Here is a 16467-nt window from a genome sequence, read left to right on the forward strand (position 1 = left end):
AAAAGAGAAGATTGAGGGGGGACATGATAGCAGTTTTCAGGTATCTAAAAGGTTGTCATAAGGAGGAAGGAGAAAACTTGTTCATCTTGGCCTCTAAGGATAGAACAAGAAGCAATGGGCTTAAACTGCAGCAAGGGAGGTTTAGGTTGGACATCAGGAAAAAACTGTCAGGGTAGTCAAACACTGGAATAAATTTCCCAGGGAGGTTGTGGAATCTCCATTTCTGGAGATATTTAAGAGTAGCTTAGATAAATATCTATCAGGGATGGTCTAGACAGTATTTGGTCCTGCCATGAGGGCAGGGGACTGGACTCTATGACCTCTCAAGGTCCCTTCCAGTCCTCGTATTCTATGATTCTATGACCGTTTGTGGTCATCTGCAGCCCATGATGGCAAACTATATTCCCTTAGCTTAGAGAAGAGCTGAAGTTATACAAATAAGTACAGATCAGTTCTGTGAATGGTAGTAATTTTCATGAGTACTGACTGAAGTTTCATTGATACAAAGCTCCATATTGGTTTACCTATAAAATAAGCACTTGAGCAAAAACACACACAATACCACTGCTCTTTATAACAATTTTCAGAAGTCACACAGATGACTAGGAAACTCACAGCAAATTAAGAAGGAAATAATAGAACAGTAAGGCTGAGTCACAAAATATATTTTAATTTACTTTCAGAATTTTATTTTGTTTTATAATTTTATTTGCACTCTGTACCCTTTGCTCCATTCATCTGAAGACGTGGGTTGTGCCCTGAAAGCTTGCAATACTATCTACATTTGTTAGTCTCTAAGGTGCTGCAGGACCATTCATTTTTTAACTTCATAATTCTATTATGCATTTTGTAAAAATAATTAAATCTCATGAAACAACAGAAAATCTTACTTCAGTATTTGCTTTGAAATTTTTAAAGGGTTGTAAGGAACGATCCAGTTACCATAATTATTTTGTTTGAATTTTAAAATGTACAAATTAGCATCTATTGTATCTGTTTGTTTGTTTTTTTTAATCCCGGGAATATATTGGTCCCCCATGACTAGCAGGACATGGAAATGTTAAGAGGCTCACCGTCTAACAATAGCTACAGGCAAGCTGAAGGCAGGTAGGTTAGAACAATTACTGGATACAGCATCAGCCCTGAAAAAAGAAAGATTAATCACACAGTAGTACTAGACTGAAATTAATTGTTAACTGCCATTGCCTAACTCAACCCCTGCTTTTTCTACTAAGGCTCCACCATGACTTAATATTTCTGATAGCTTTTATTTCCTCCTCCTTTTCTAGCTCTTCACAAAATATTCTGAAGTACATTCATAATATTGATTTGTTAATATTAACTTGTTTATATACCATACATATTTTGATATTTACACCTTGAATATCTGTTGTATCTGTGCATTGCGTAATAAAGTTAATGTGGCATGGTAAGTTCAAAAGCTTAAGACAAACAGAATTATTTTTAAATATTTATATTTCTGTAGTATCTAGAGGCCTCGGCTAGTTTGTGCCTATATTGTGCTAGGCACTGTATGAACATCATTAACAAAGTATTTACCAAACTGTAAAGCCATTTCTTACATTTAACTAATGCATTAGAAATAAATGTACAAATATAATCTGTTGTAAGGTTGAAGGAAAAATGTCTTATGCTTCTATCTTGCAACTGACTCTACCAGAGTTATTCAATCTAAGTGCAAGGATCCAACAATTAGATCAGGACTTGTGGATAAGGCTATTAAAACCTAAGTCCACTGAGATCATCAGAGAAACTCCCCTTCCTATCAATAGGCTTTAGAACAAGCTCTATAAGTTGTAGGACAAGTATTTTGTGAAAATTCAAACGTGTGAAAATTATGGATTTGAAAATGAAGCAATTTTGAAGAAGATTTGCTAGTGCATTTACCAGCATCAGAAAATCCGGGATTTGGATATAAAGGGATAACCATGAGAGGTATCATGAAAATACTATATTGCAGCTTACCAGACGTCTTTTCTTGCTACTTCATCAAACAACAGAAGACAACACAATGCTGCACATTCAGTCAGAACAGCACAGTCATCTTGGAATATTAAGGAAACTAAATAAAACAAAATAAATTTTAAAACATTCTTCAATAAAACACTGGTAGTCAACAGTACAAAAAGAGCACTTTTAACAAGAGTCCTAACTTCAACAGAAACAATCGTAGTTCAAAATCAGTAATTTTTTTCTTATAATGTTATGCTATCTGAAGTAGCCACAGATTGATCCTGTGAAATGGACTGTTTGTTGGGGTTTTTTCCTGGAAGGGAGGAGAGTTTCTAAATATGTGGTAAAATTTCAGACATTTTCTTTCTGTTCAAAGTATATCAAGACCACTTCAAAGCTTTTTCAAATCACCTCTCAGTAATGTGAGCAGGATAGAAGGCTGCTGTGCTAATGACAGGCGTATAATTGGATCAGCAGATACTAGTTTTCGTAGAAGTGTAAGACACGGCAACATAATACATTCCATGATCTGCAGGAGAGGGAAGAAAGTATGTTAATGTAGATGACTGCCTATATTGTATTGCTGTATACTCAAAATACATGAGAAAATTCTTAATTAAATAGTAGACAACTACCATGCTAGCAATTAATACACTTCTACTACTTATCCCCTTCAGAAAGATCAAAAGCACCAAGACCTAACAAACTGTTAACCGATTAAACTGAACATGGAAATGAGTACATCCTAACATTCTGTAACAAATTCAGTGATTTTTTTAAAATTACTTCCATGTGTAAAAGGTATTTTTCTGAACCTCTAACCTCTTTGAGTGTTCATTCCAAAGAAGAAAATTTAAGTCCTTTCCATATTGGAAAGATTTCCAAATAGCTCTGTTTAAATAAAATATAAATAATATTTTAAATATTATGGCATTTCATCTGCAGCTCTCAAAGTGAAGCACAGAAGTGGCTTCAATTAGAGACAGGAAAACTGAAAAACTGTTAGGTGAGATAACTTGTCCAAGATCAGAGAGTCAGTGGACAGGACAGAACAGAAACAGAACCAAGGCCTCATTCAGAACATAAAAAGCAGAAAACATATCGACAGTTTGTCCAGTACACATTAAGAACTAAAGCCAGTATCTCTTTCATATATTGGTATTCCAGAGACTATTCCATTACTTTGTTTTCCTTAGTTTCTGTACATAAGATCTGTTTTGCATGTCTACAGCTAATGGCTGCTTCTGAGGCTTTATTCAGAACTTTGCTTTCTCCAGCATGCCATTGGCACCTCTCCCTGAAAGGATACTGTACATTTTAAAAAGTTTGAGGAAATATATATTTCCTCAAACTGGTGCACTGGGGCTACGTCTAAACTGCAAGCCTCTTTCGAAAAAGAGCATCTAGACTACAACTAGTACTTTTGAAAAGGTAATGATGCTCTCTTTTGAAAAAGCATAGTTTGCATTACATAGCGCTCTTTTTCGAAAGACCACTTTGGAAAAAAGGCATTCTTCCTCGTAAAATGAGGTTTTCTGCGAAAAAAAACCCTGCTGTGTTCTTTCGATTTACTTTTGAAAGAACCTGGCAGCAGTCTAGATGCAGGGGAAGGTTTTTTTGTTTGTTTGTTTTTTTCAAAAAAAGGCCACTTTTTTCGGAAAAACCCTGTAGTCTAGAAACACCCTAAGTTATCTTGATATTGTATGCAATCAATATCTAAGTACAAAAAATTAATCGAACGCATGTGGTAAGTAAATTATAGTCTCATCACCCTAAGGAATCCCTTCAGATCAGGGTAGACACATACTATCTGGGAGAAAATAACAGGACTATGTAGCACTTTAAAGACTAACAAGATGGTTTATTAGGTGATGAGCTTTCGTGGGCCAGACCCACTTCCTCAGATCAAATCTGATTTGATCTGAGGAAGTGGGTCTGGCCCACGAAAGCTCATCACCTAATAAACCATCTTGTTAGTCTTTAAAGTGCTACTTAGTCCTGTTTTTTGCTCCAGCTACACCAGACTAACCCGGCTACATTTCTATCACTATCTGGGAGCTTCTACAGATGCAGCTGATACCTTCCTGTGGCTAGAGATCTTCACTTTCCAGGGCTTTCAGCCCATTCATATTTCAAAAGCATTTTTTAAGTATTTGTAACTAACTTAACCTAGTAAAATGTTTAATATTCCAATCATGAATTTTATCCCAGTCTTTTATTTTTGCTGGATATTCAGATTTTTGTGATGTATAAGATTTATTGATGAAGATAGAGACTTCACTGTTTTGACCATCCACTTTCCTTTCCTACCTGTCTGTTTTGAACATAGCATAGATAAACAAAAACCATCAGCCAAAACAGAGTTAACACAGTGTTACTGTGATTTCCAAATTCCCTAATACACTCCTTCCCCTTGTCTTCCAAAATAAGAGTGAAAGTTTCAGAATTGTTTAAGTGACCTGGTATTGACTTAAACTGAACTTTCAATGTGACTTAGGTTCTTGGATAATTTAAATACTAACTTCTTACCCTAGATTCCCAACCGGTGATCTTCCTTAATCCTGCTCGTTGAGGGATTTCTATTCTCATGTTAAAATAGAACTGTGGGAATTAAATCTCTTCTGCAGTAAGTCTTGTTGATTTATGACAGTAATAGCCTTGAGTAGCCCTCAAATTCAAGCTATAACAAACTATCTATAAAAACTTAACAACAAAAGTGGTCCTGTGGCAGCTTAGAGACTAACCAAAAAAATACAGTATCATGAGCTTTCGTGGGAACAATACACTTCTTCAGATGCGTGGCTCCACTCATCTGAAGTGGGTTGTGCCCACGAAAACTCACGTTACTATTTTTTGTTGTTGTTGTTAGTCTCTATGGTGCTACAGGACCACTCATTTTTTAAAAAAAATTAAGGTACAGACTAACACGGCTACCCTCTAAATCTGTCTATAGAGCTCCTTAATACAGCTGAGGTAAGATACCTTTGTGAATATTTGTAAAACATTTATTCATAAACTTCTTAACTTAAAACTGCAGTCAAATTCACAAGTGTTGTGCGGTCTTCTGACTCTTGAGGAAGTTCTGTGCCAAAAAAAATTACCCTTCCTACAGCAGACTTGGCAATGAGGCTGCAGCAGAACTTGATGCAGCAGCAGAACCACCCTGCCACAGAAACATTTCAGGGCCCTGTTCCTCCATGCCAGGAGCACCAAAATAAGAAGTAATAACAGAATCTCGTATATGTATGCCATATCTGCTTCCTGAACCAGACGTGGAACAAACAGCCTCAGTCTGATTGAAGCCAGGTGTGAAGAGTCTTAGTGTGGGGAGATCCAGATGTGGGGTGAGAGGGTTACATAGGGGGAAAATCTGGATGTGGCCAACTTAGATGAGGGAGAAGCTGTATGCTCAAGGGCTCACTGGGGGCTTCTGAGTACAGGGGAGAATGGAACTCTGCAGGAGATGTCCATGCTAATGTGGTTGTAGCTCAGTGAGGAGGGCCTGGGGAGACTGGTCTCTATAAGGGGCTCTTAATGTGGGGAACTCTGTAGAAAGGTCCGGGTTCTTAGGGAATAGGTTTGGGTTAGTGGGGTAGAAATCCAGGTGCAGCTGGTTCAAGCTCAGCAGGATGAAGGACTGGGTAAGTCCAAGTTCAGGGATAGTAGGGCCTGTCAGGGTGAAGGTTTCCCCATGCAAGAGGCTCAGGGAGGGAGGGAAGTCCAGATGCAGAGGTGGAGTGCTCAGGAAGGGGTCTGGACAGAGGAGAGTGGGGCGCTGTAGTGCCCTGCTGGTGAGTTCCAAGTGCAGAGGGACTTGGTGGAAAAATTCCGGATGCTGGGGGGTAAGAATTAGCAGAAGGGATATTCAGGCGCAGGAAGGAAGGGTTACATTATGGGAGGATTTACATGCATGGGTTTTGGGCAGATGGGGAAGCAGCTCCCCAAAGAGTGAATCGTCCCCACGTAATAGAGGAGCAATAGGGGCAGGAAGCAGAGGGTGTGGAGGGTATAAAACCCACAGAGATGGTGAGTGGATCTGATCCAGCCCTGGTCACTCCATGCACAAGACAATGAAATCTTGTCCTCCCTGCACCAAGCCCAGACACAGACATGAATTCCCCCAGGAGTATCTTCTCCATGGATATAAGAACCAGGCAAAGAATTTCAGGCAACAGGAGATTTTCTATTCTCGTTTCCCCTTCCTGTATATATTCTTAGTGAAAGTTACATACAGGATGTTATTTCAAATATCTGAAGCACTGCAAATAGAAAAACTACTATCAGATGGCAGTGAAAGAGGAGAAAGACCTGGGGGTACTGATTAATCAGACTAATAGGATGACCATGAGCCACCGATGTACTGAGACTATGAAAGACTTGATCCATCCTAGGCCAGTATCAGGTAAGATATTTTCAGCAGGGAAGTGTTAGTACCATTATATAAGGCACTGCAAAGCTCTCATCTGGAATACTGGTCTTTATGTTTAATGAAATTGGATCAGATGCAGAGGAGAGCTACTATTATGATCTGATTAATGGAAAACGTACCTTAGGTTAAACAAATCAAGCTCTATGACTCTCCTCTCATAACCAAAAGAAGGCTGAGGGAGATATGATTGATCTCTATAAAAATATAAGAGGGAAAATTCTAGGAAAGTAGTGAAATTAACGTTAAAAGCAATGTGGACTCAAGAACAAATGGACACAAACTGGCCATCTATAAGTTTAGGCATGATGAGAATATTGGTATAGAAGGGTACAGCTTCAGGAAGGCCAGGTGGGAAAAAACTGGAGGAGTTACCTTTTATATTAAAAATGTATACTTTGAACTGAGGTAGAAATAGAAATAGGACCCAGACTTGTTGAGAGTCTCTGGGTAAGGATAAAAGAGAAAAATCAAGGGTGATATCATGATAGGGGTCTACTACAGAATACCTAATCAGGAAGAAGAGATAGAGGAGACTTTTTGAACAACTAACAAAATCATCCAAAGCACAGAACTTGTTAGTGATGGAGGACTTCAACTGTCCAGACATCTGTTGAGAAATAACAGCAGGGAATAGATTACTCAACAAGTTCTTGGAATGTATTGGAGACAATTGTTTTCTTTGAGAAGTTGGAGAAAGCTACTGGGGAGAGGCTGTTCTAGATTTGATTTTGACAAATAGGGAAAAACTGGATGAGAATCTGAAAGTGGAAGGCAGATTAGATGAAAGTGGTCATGAAATGACAGAGTTCATTATTCTAAGGAATGTCAGGAGGGACAATAGCAAAATAAAAACAATGGATTTCAAGAAAGCAACATTAGCAAAGTCAAGGAGTTGGTAGGTAAGGTCTCATAGGAAGCATGTCTAAGAGGAAAAAAATTGAAGACAGTTGACAGTGTTTCAAAGAGACATTATTAAGAACACAAAAGCAAACTATTCCATTGCTTAAGAAAGACAGTTGTATGGCAAGATCCCACCCTAGGTTAACCAGATCTTGAATAATCTAAAAATAAAAAGGGGTACTAGAAAGTGGAAAGTAGGTCAAATTACAAAGGTTGAATACAAACAAACACCACACATAAGAAGGGCCAAAATTAGGAAGGCCAAGGCACAAAACAAGCCCAATCTAGCTAGAGACATAAAGGGTAACAAGAAAACATTCTACAAATGTATTAGAAGCAAGAGGAAGACCAAGGACAAAGTAAGCCCATTACTTAATGAAGGGGGAAAACAGTAACAGAAAATGTAGAATTGGCAGAAGTGCTTAATGATGCTTTCACCAATGGTGCTTTCACCAAGAAGGTTGGTGGTGATTGGACATCTAACATAGGGAATGCCTACGAAAACGGAGTAGGTTCAGAAGTTAAATTTAAAAATTGCTTAGACAAGTGAGATTGTCTTCAAGTCACCAGGGACTGAAGAAATGCATCCTAGGGCTTAACAAGCTGACTGGAGGCAAATCTGAGACATTAGCTATTATCTCTGAAAAGACACAGAAGATTGAAGAGATTCCAGAAGACTGGAAAAGGGCAAATATAGTGCCCATCTATAAAAAGGGAAATAAGAACAACCCAGGAAACTACAGAACAGATAATGGAGCAAATAATTCAGGAATCCATCTGCAAACATCTGAAATATAATAAGGTGATAAGTAACAGCATGAATTTGGAAAGAACAAATAGCTTTCTTTGATAGGTTGACAAGCCTTATAGATAAGGTGGAAGTGGTGGACAAGGTATACCTAGATTTTAATAAAACATTTGATACAGTCTCGCAAAAACTTCTTAACACTAAATCAGGGAAATACAACATAAATAGGGCTATTATAAGGTAGGTACGTAACTGGCTGGATACCCATTCCCACAGAGTAGTTTATCAATGGTTCACAGCCATGCTGGAAGAGCATAACAAGTGGGATTCCACAACGATAAGTTCTGGCACCAGATCTGTTCAATATCTTCATTAGTGATTTAGATAATGGTATGGAGAGTACGCTTAAAGAGTTTGCAGAGGATACCAAGCTGGGCGGTGTTTCAAGTGCTTTGGAGGACAGAATTAAAATTCAAAACGATCTGGAAAAATTTGAGAAATGGTCTGAGGTAAACAGGATGACATTAAACAAGAACAAATGAAAGTACTCCACTTAGAAAGGAACAATCAGTTGCACACAAACAAAATGGGAAATTACTACCTAGCAAGGAGTACTGTGGAAAGGAATCTAGGTCATAATGGACCACAAGCTAAATATGAGTAAACAATGTGATACTCTTGCAAAAAAAGCAAATATCATTCTGGGAGGTATTAACAGGAGTGCAGTAAACAAGACACAAGTAGTAATTCTTCCCCTTTATTCTGCACTGACTAGGCCTCAATTGAAGTACTGTGTCCAGTTCTGGGTGCCACATTTCAAGAAGAACTGGACAAATTGGAGTAGGTCTAGAGAAAAGCAACAAAAATGATTAGAGGACTAGAAAACAAGACCTATGGGGGAAGACTGAAAACTGGATGTGTTTACTCTGAAGAGAAGACTGAGAGGAGACATGACAACAACTTTCAAGTATTCAATAGGTTGTTAAAAGGAGGAGCGAGAAAAATTATTCTCCTTAACTCCTTGTGATAAGGGGCTTATATTGCAGCAAGGGGTTGGGCATTAAAATAACTTCCTAACTATCACTGTAGTTGAGCACTGAAATAAATTGCCTGGGAAGGTTGTAGAATCTCCATCACTGGAGATTTTAAAGAGCTGGTTAAACAAACACCTGTCAGGGATAGTCTAGATGGTGCTTCCTGCTGCCATGAGTGCAGGGAACACTCTGTGACCTCTTGAGGCTCCTTCCAGTTCTATGAAACTAGATAAAGGTTTCTGTCTACCCAAGGAGTGAAGTTCTATAACAGACTTCCAAGGGAAACAGTGAGGGCAAAAAAAGCCTAACTGGCTTCTTGGCTAGATAATTTTATGGAGAGGACACAGAGATAATTTTTTGCTAGATAATTTTATGTTGTTCATAAGACACAGGAGGTAACTATCCCATTCTGCACAGCACTGGGAATTCTCAGATGGAGTACTGTGTCCAGTTCTGGGTGCCACACTTTATCCACATGTTTTTTAATTGGAGGGAATCCAATGGAGAGCAGCAAAACTGAACTTGACCTATGAGAAAAGGTTAAAAAACTGGGCATGTTTCATCTTAAAACAAGACGACTGAGGGGAATTTAATAATAGTCTTCAGATATGTTAAGGGCTATAATAAAGAGGATAGAGATCAATTGTTCTTCATATCCTCAGAATGTAGGATAAGAAGCAATGTGGTTAATGTGTAGCGAGGGAGATTTAGGGTAAGTATTAAGAAAAACGAATAATAAGAGTATCTAAATTGAATGGGCTTCCAAGATAGTGAGGATTCTACAAACTACTAGAAGCTTTTAAGAACAGATCAGACAAAAATTAGTGAAGAATGGTTTAGACTGATTTGGTCCTGCCTCATCACAGAGGGTTAGACTCAATGATCACTTGAGGACCCTTTCAGACCATTTCTATGAGTCTTTGTTAAGGGGGATACTAGCTCCTTCCATCACAATTTAGACAACTTAATCCAGTGGTCTTCAATCTTTTAAATCACAAGATCACTTTTTCAATTTAAGCACAATGTAAGATCTACCTCAAACCCAAATTCCTTTTACCCCACTTTCTTCCCACCCCTTCTGAGGCCCCGCTCCTGCTCCACCCCTCCACCAAGGCCTCATCCTGCTCATTCCATCCCCCTTCCACTCCCATCCTCCCTCACTTTCACCAGGCTGGGGTAGGGATTTAGGGTGCAGGCTCTTGTCTTGGGCCAAGGGTTTGGAGGGTGAGACGGGCCTCCAGCCTTAGTCTAGGGAGGGGGAAAAGGGTCTAGGAGGGGTTTCAGGGTACAAGCTCTGGGAAGGAGTTTGAGTGCAGGGGAACTCACATCTGGGGCAGGAGGTTGGGTGTAAGAGGAGGTTCAGGAAGCAGGCTCTGGCTGGGCACAGTTTAACTGAGACTGCTTCTGGATGGTGGAGCAGTGGAGTTAAGGCAGGCTTACTCCTACTCCACTCCTGAAAGCATCTGATATGTACATCAATGGCTCCATGGCACCATATGCCCCTCATCCACAAGCACTGAGTCCACAGCTTATACTGGCCATGGCTCCCCATTACTGATCAATGGGAGCTACAGGAGTAGTGTCTGCAGGCAAGGACAGAATGTGGAGACTCCCTGCTCTCCCTTTTTCAAGGGCTGCAGGGACATGACAGTCAAGTCTAGAAGCAGCAATTACCATAGGGATAATTACTCCAGCCACGACAGTTTAGGCATTTTAGAACTCACTACTCAAATAATTAAATTTAAGCGTAAGAGAGAAATGAAAATTATGAAATGCACATACCAGTCAAAAAACAAACATATCACACTTTACGAGTAGTAAAAGAAGTAACAACAACCCCTCACATATGTGTTGGGTCCGGAGATGAGAGAAGGACAATTAGTATTTGTGAGAATAACAGAGGCACGCACACTATGTGAAAGTGACAGATTTGCATTGCCAAGCTCCCTCCATTGCCTTCTCTGTGTGAAGATAAGGTACAGAAGTGGGAGGGGGGGAGGAACACCCTGACATCACTACCCACTCATTCTCCCTCCCACACCCTGCACAGCAAGCAGGAGGCTCCCAAGAGGACAGCTCCAAGACAGAGGGCAGGAGCACCATGACAGTGGATAGAGGGGCAACTTAAGTGCCAGTGCTTGATAGCTTTCTGGCTAAACCAGTCAGATCACCTGTCAGATGGTTCAAGATCTACTGGTAGATCCTGATCTACTGTTTGGTGACCACTGACTTAATCCATATATGAAGTTAGTATAGTTAATAGAAAACCTACCATGAGTAAAATCCAAAAGAAAAAAGCAAATATACAGCAAGATCATATACTTGGGTTCTTAGATGCTCGTGATACTAGTGCAATTAATATACTGACACACAGTGCACAAAAGAATAGCAAGATACCAAGTTCTACTGATTTTACAGAAACATTTATAAGAAACTTCATGGTGATATTTTTACCTTGCCATCACGGTATACACACTCAGAAAAGTAAACAAATAACTTATCTATCACTCCCAATTTTTTCACAACATCATGCATTTTAGTATCTGTAAGAGAAAAAAAGTTTAGCAAGAGCCATTAGTTCAACATCAATTTTATATTTAACTTCCTGGGTAGGAGGACACACTATTTTCATGCGGTGAGATGTACTATTTTACATCACTGAATGCCAAAACTCTCTATGCAAAAAAGTACAACACATAGCAATGCAAGTTTCCTCACAGTCTTGTCAACATGTCTTACATCTCTTCTGGCTAAGCTATTTCAAGGGATGATACACTCCCATTCAATACATGACCTCAGCAATGAGGCTGCTAATGTCTATGCCAGTCATGGAGGTAGTTGGAGATACACTTAGTAGGCACATGTCTGTAAAAGAGACCACAAACTCAATTCCTTTAGCTCCTAGTAGACGTAAGAGAATTATTTTTACCATTATTCCTCAAGCAAAAAGATCTGTTATCTCTTTCCCAATCCCTTGCATATATCAACTCCTTGGATTAATTTATTAAATACTCTGAATACTAATTTATTCAGATGCAATTGACAAGGATAAACTCTTTTAAGGGAGAAGCTTCAGAGCGGTTGCTAAGTTAGTCTGTAACTGGGATTAACCAATAGTCTTGCAGCACCTTAGAGACTAACCAACCATGTAGATTGTATCATGAGCTTTTGTGGGCACAACCCACTTCTTCAGAAGAATGCAGTTTTTAAAGATCCAGTTACTAAATAAATAGAGGATTGGGGAGGGGAGGAGAGAAGAGAAAAAAAGAAAAAAGGGAAAAACTTTTTGTTTGACCAGAGCCTAATACTATGAGGCTCAGGTTCATAATAGGAGTTTCTATAGCTGCCACAATACAAATAAAAAATAAATGAAAAACTAGATAAACTCTTGTCTCCATTAAGACAATGGCAAAACTCCCACTGAACTTTGTCATCGGATGTGATTTAGCATGGTGTTCTCTTCCACGTTCATTAAATGTGTCAAAAACCAAAGAATCAGGAGAGGAACAACAAAAATAAAAACTCTGAGTTGTTTGCTGAACAAAATATTTCTTATCTGCTCTCTTGCATGTATTTGGCATTGCAGCTTGCATGTGCCAGACAATCTTTCAGGGTCCAGAAGGGCTTGACTTACAGGCAAGACTTTGTGGGCAGAGGAAGATATATGAAGGATGTAAAGCAGTTTATAATGAGGTCCTCTAACCTCCTCAGGAGGGATGTGCACAGAGTCTGCTATTTTCTTGATCAAACCCTGAAACTTCTTAAAATTATTTGCCAAGGATGGAGAAGGCATAACTATTTCACCTGGAGATGAACAAGATATATTATCTGGAGGAGAGACTTCTTCACTGGCCTCAGCTTCCTGCTTCTCAAAGGTTTCTTCCTGAGGATCACATCTCCTAGAGAGGGCATGTGATTAAGGCTGGCTATCTCCACAATGGGTTTTGTGTGAAGCCCTGGACAATTCCTGGTGATATGCTACCTATAGATCTCAGTAAGGCCAAGGAGGTGATGCATAAGGCTTAGGAGGGGACGCCCATGACCAAAGTTCCTTGTAAGCTGCATGCCCATGTGGCCGCAAAGCCCTTTTCTGAGTCCCGCTCAGAGTTTCAGAGCTTCCTGCGCAGACAGCGAGCTCAGCAGATTGGCTGGGGAAGGGCACTCACTCTCTCACAGGGGAGGAGCAGAAGCAGCAGCTCCAGCCTCTACTCAGGTTGTGCCCACAAAAGCTCATGATATCATCTAAATGTTTTGTTAGTCTCTAAGATACTGCAAGACTATTTGTTGTTGTTGAAGCTTTTTCAGTTACAGACTAACATGACTACCCCTCTGATACTTTCACCCTGCTTGGAATCAGTTCAGCATCTCCTATGGTGAAAGCAAGACCAAAGTTCTCCTTGTGCTGTCACTGAAAATGGGAAACAAGCCCCAGTTTCAGCATCCCTCTGATCATGTTGGCCCTTCTCCCCCTTTTTAACTCTCTGAGTTCCATGCTTGGAAAGCTTCCCTCTCTGGCAGCAGGAAACAGAACAGCCACAGTCTACATCTGCAGAGGCTGCCAAAGAGGGAAGCTTTCCAATCATGGAACTCAGAGTTAAAAAGGGGAAGAAGGGCTAAAGTAATCAGAGGGATGGGGGAGATGGTTTTCTGGTTCAATCAAGACAAGACGTGGGTGTGTGTGGATGCGTGCATGAGTGTGCGCGCATGCCAGGACATTTGCATGATTACATTTCAAACAAAGTTTACATAAGCGTTAATGGCTTAAGATAAGAAAGAACAAAATTCTGGTAAAAGAATTTTTTTGAGTGTTGCAAATATCTAAAACTCTGATCTTAATGATTGTTTTGAATCCTGTGTTACTAATTTAATACATGGTAAACTGTATTGCATTAGGGCCAGCTCTTTGCTATTTGATAGAGTTCTGGCTCTTCTGAGTCAGAAGTAGCTGATTTGAAGGATGAAACTTTATTTGCAACATCTTTGAAACATGCATCTGTGTGTTAGAAAGAATGAGGATACATGTATTCTCAGGTCTCGGGGGTAGCTATGTTTGTCTGTAACTAAAAAAAATGTAAGAAACAACAATGGTACTGTAGCACCTTACACTAACAAAAATATATAAAAAGTATCATGAGCTTTCGTGGGCACAAGTCACTTCTTCAGTCAAAGGTAGTGTTAATTCATTTGATTTCATATTAAAAAAACATAAGCATTGTTCCGTGCTAATTATCCCTTGCTTTAATATATTTTCTTCCACATTTATGGACTATTTAAAATATATATATTTATATCTATGGATTTTGTTTGTACTGGTGGGTGCACATCCCCAAACTACTTCAGTATTGGAGCTGCACATAAGAAATTTCAACCAGCCCAAAAGAAAATTCTATCCAAGAATGGAAAATCTTAGCGGAAATACTGCCCATGTGTAACACTAGCAAGATTATGGTGGTGGCCTTATGCCATTAGTGGCCCTAGGGTCATCGGAGATTTCTGGAATGTGGCCCTTCTAGAAGTGATGAGGAGCCCTGAACTGATATTTGGGAAACCGAGACTAGGTCTCGATCAGAATCCTCATGCATCACCTCCTTGGCCTGAGACCCATGGGTGGTATATTACCAGGAACTGTCCAGGGCTTCACATAAAACCCATTATGGAGATAGGCAGCCTTTATCACATGCCCTCCTCAGTAAACCATGTCTCCATTAAGTCAATAGCAAAACACTCACTGACTTTGATGGAACCAAGAGTCAACATGGAATGTATTTCACAGAATGTAAAAGAAATGTATTCATATATATGACCTACTGAGAAAATGCTGAATTTGATATTTGTAGTGTCAGCATCTTTCTTTTCATGGCAGAGTATTGAATTAATGTCGACTATCAACAAATTTCCTTCTGCTGGACTCTGGAAACCTCTGGGTCAGCAGTATGGAAATGTCAGTTCCATGGGCCTTGCTAAGAGAAAAAAATAGTACTTTCCTATAATTGGAATTTGAATAGATTGTGTACAGATCCATTTGTCTAATTACTCTACATTAAGTCTGGAGCTCTTGAATTCTGCCTACTGAGTGCACTTGGACCATCCACTGAAGCACAGAATACCTCCTTCAATGTTTACATGCCTTCACTTACATTTGATCTTTAACAAAATTTAATATTTCCCCCATATGCTCCACATTCTCCTACAGACTTTTTTTATTTGTGATATAAATTTACTAACAGTCACTTTAACCAAATTATATAGCATATTGAATGGAACTTCTTCTCCCCAAATCCGCTACATTAAAAACAAAGAGTCTGTAACTACTTCATAGACAGCGTAACCGCAGAAACAAAAAACGGGACTATGTAGCACTTTAAAGACTAACAAGATGGCTTATTAGGTGATGAGCTTTCATGGGCCAGACCCACTTCCTCAGATCAAATTGTGGAAGGAAATAGGCATGATCATATATACCAAAGGGATACAATCAAAACAAATGTACACATATAAAAAGGACAAATCAAATTTCAGAACGGGGGGGGGGGGGGGGAGGAATGAGTGGGAGGAGGTAAATGTCTGTGAGCTAATGATATTAGAGGTGATAATTGGGGAAGCTATCTTTGTAATGGGTAAGGTAATTAGCGTCTTTGTTAAGACCCCAGTGTAAAGTGTCAAATTTAAGCATAAATGACAGTTCAGAGGTTTCTCTTTCAAGTCTGGTGTTAAAATGCCTTTGAAGCAGTATGCAGGTAAGCTAGTTGTTGAGACAATGCCCTTTATGGTTGAAATGGCAAGAAACTGTTTTTCTTTATGATACTGTCTGATATCCGTTTTGTGTTCATTGATTCTTTGGCGAAGCGTCTGAGACATTTGTCCAATGTACATAGCAGACGGACACTGTCGGCACATGATGACAAATTATATTTCTGGATGAGCAGGAATATGTGTTCTTGATCTTATCTTATAACTGAATTGGTTAGGTCCAATAATGGTGTCAGCAGAGTAAATATGTGGACAAAGCTGGCAATGGTGTTTGTTGCAAGGCTGACTTAGAACAACATTTCCTCAGATCCCGTCCCCTTTTACCTCTTCTCTACTGTCTGTCTATGAAACAGACTTCTAATCTAAGAAATGGCTCTCTCCTACAAGAATGGGATGACACTGAAAAAAATACACCTACACTTCCATAAGGATAATTTTTTCTTCCACTCAAGGTAGAAATTACCAGCATGAAAAAGCAGGACATATGCAGTGCCATTATCTCTAATAAACAAGAATGAGTTAGGTATGAAGTTTAAGAAAAAACTTGACTGGTCCATTTTAAAGCCCAATCATCAGGTTTACTTTAACTTTGCAGAATTATACTTACTCTTGGTTGAGCTATTCCTTTTTGT

General features: G+C 39.3%; 1 protein-coding gene across 8 annotated transcripts in view; it reads right to left on the minus strand.

Annotated features, from left to right (window-relative positions):
• RTTN (rotatin) overlaps positions 1–16467 on the minus strand; it is a 173244-nt gene that overhangs the window by 92137 nt on the left and 64640 nt on the right. For all 8 annotated transcript variants that reach the window (XR_331929.4, XM_075921044.1, XM_075921045.1 and 5 more), the window contains 4 exons: positions 11540–11628; positions 2386–2503; positions 1987–2083; positions 1074–1142 (listed from right to left, as the gene is read on the minus strand). Coding sequence is in view for 7 of the 8 variants with exons in the window: in XM_075921044.1 (XP_075777159.1) it covers positions 1074–1142; positions 1987–2083; positions 2386–2503; positions 11540–11628 (373 nt within the window). In the remaining variant the exon portion in view is untranslated. The remainder of the gene's footprint in view (positions 1–1073; positions 1143–1986; positions 2084–2385; positions 2504–11539; positions 11629–16467) is intronic.

The sequence above is a fragment of the Pelodiscus sinensis genome, chromosome 2 (genome assembly GCF_049634645.1).
Source record: "Pelodiscus sinensis isolate JC-2024 chromosome 2, ASM4963464v1, whole genome shotgun sequence".
NCBI classification, from domain to species: domain Eukaryota; kingdom Metazoa; phylum Chordata; order Testudines; family Trionychidae; genus Pelodiscus; species Pelodiscus sinensis.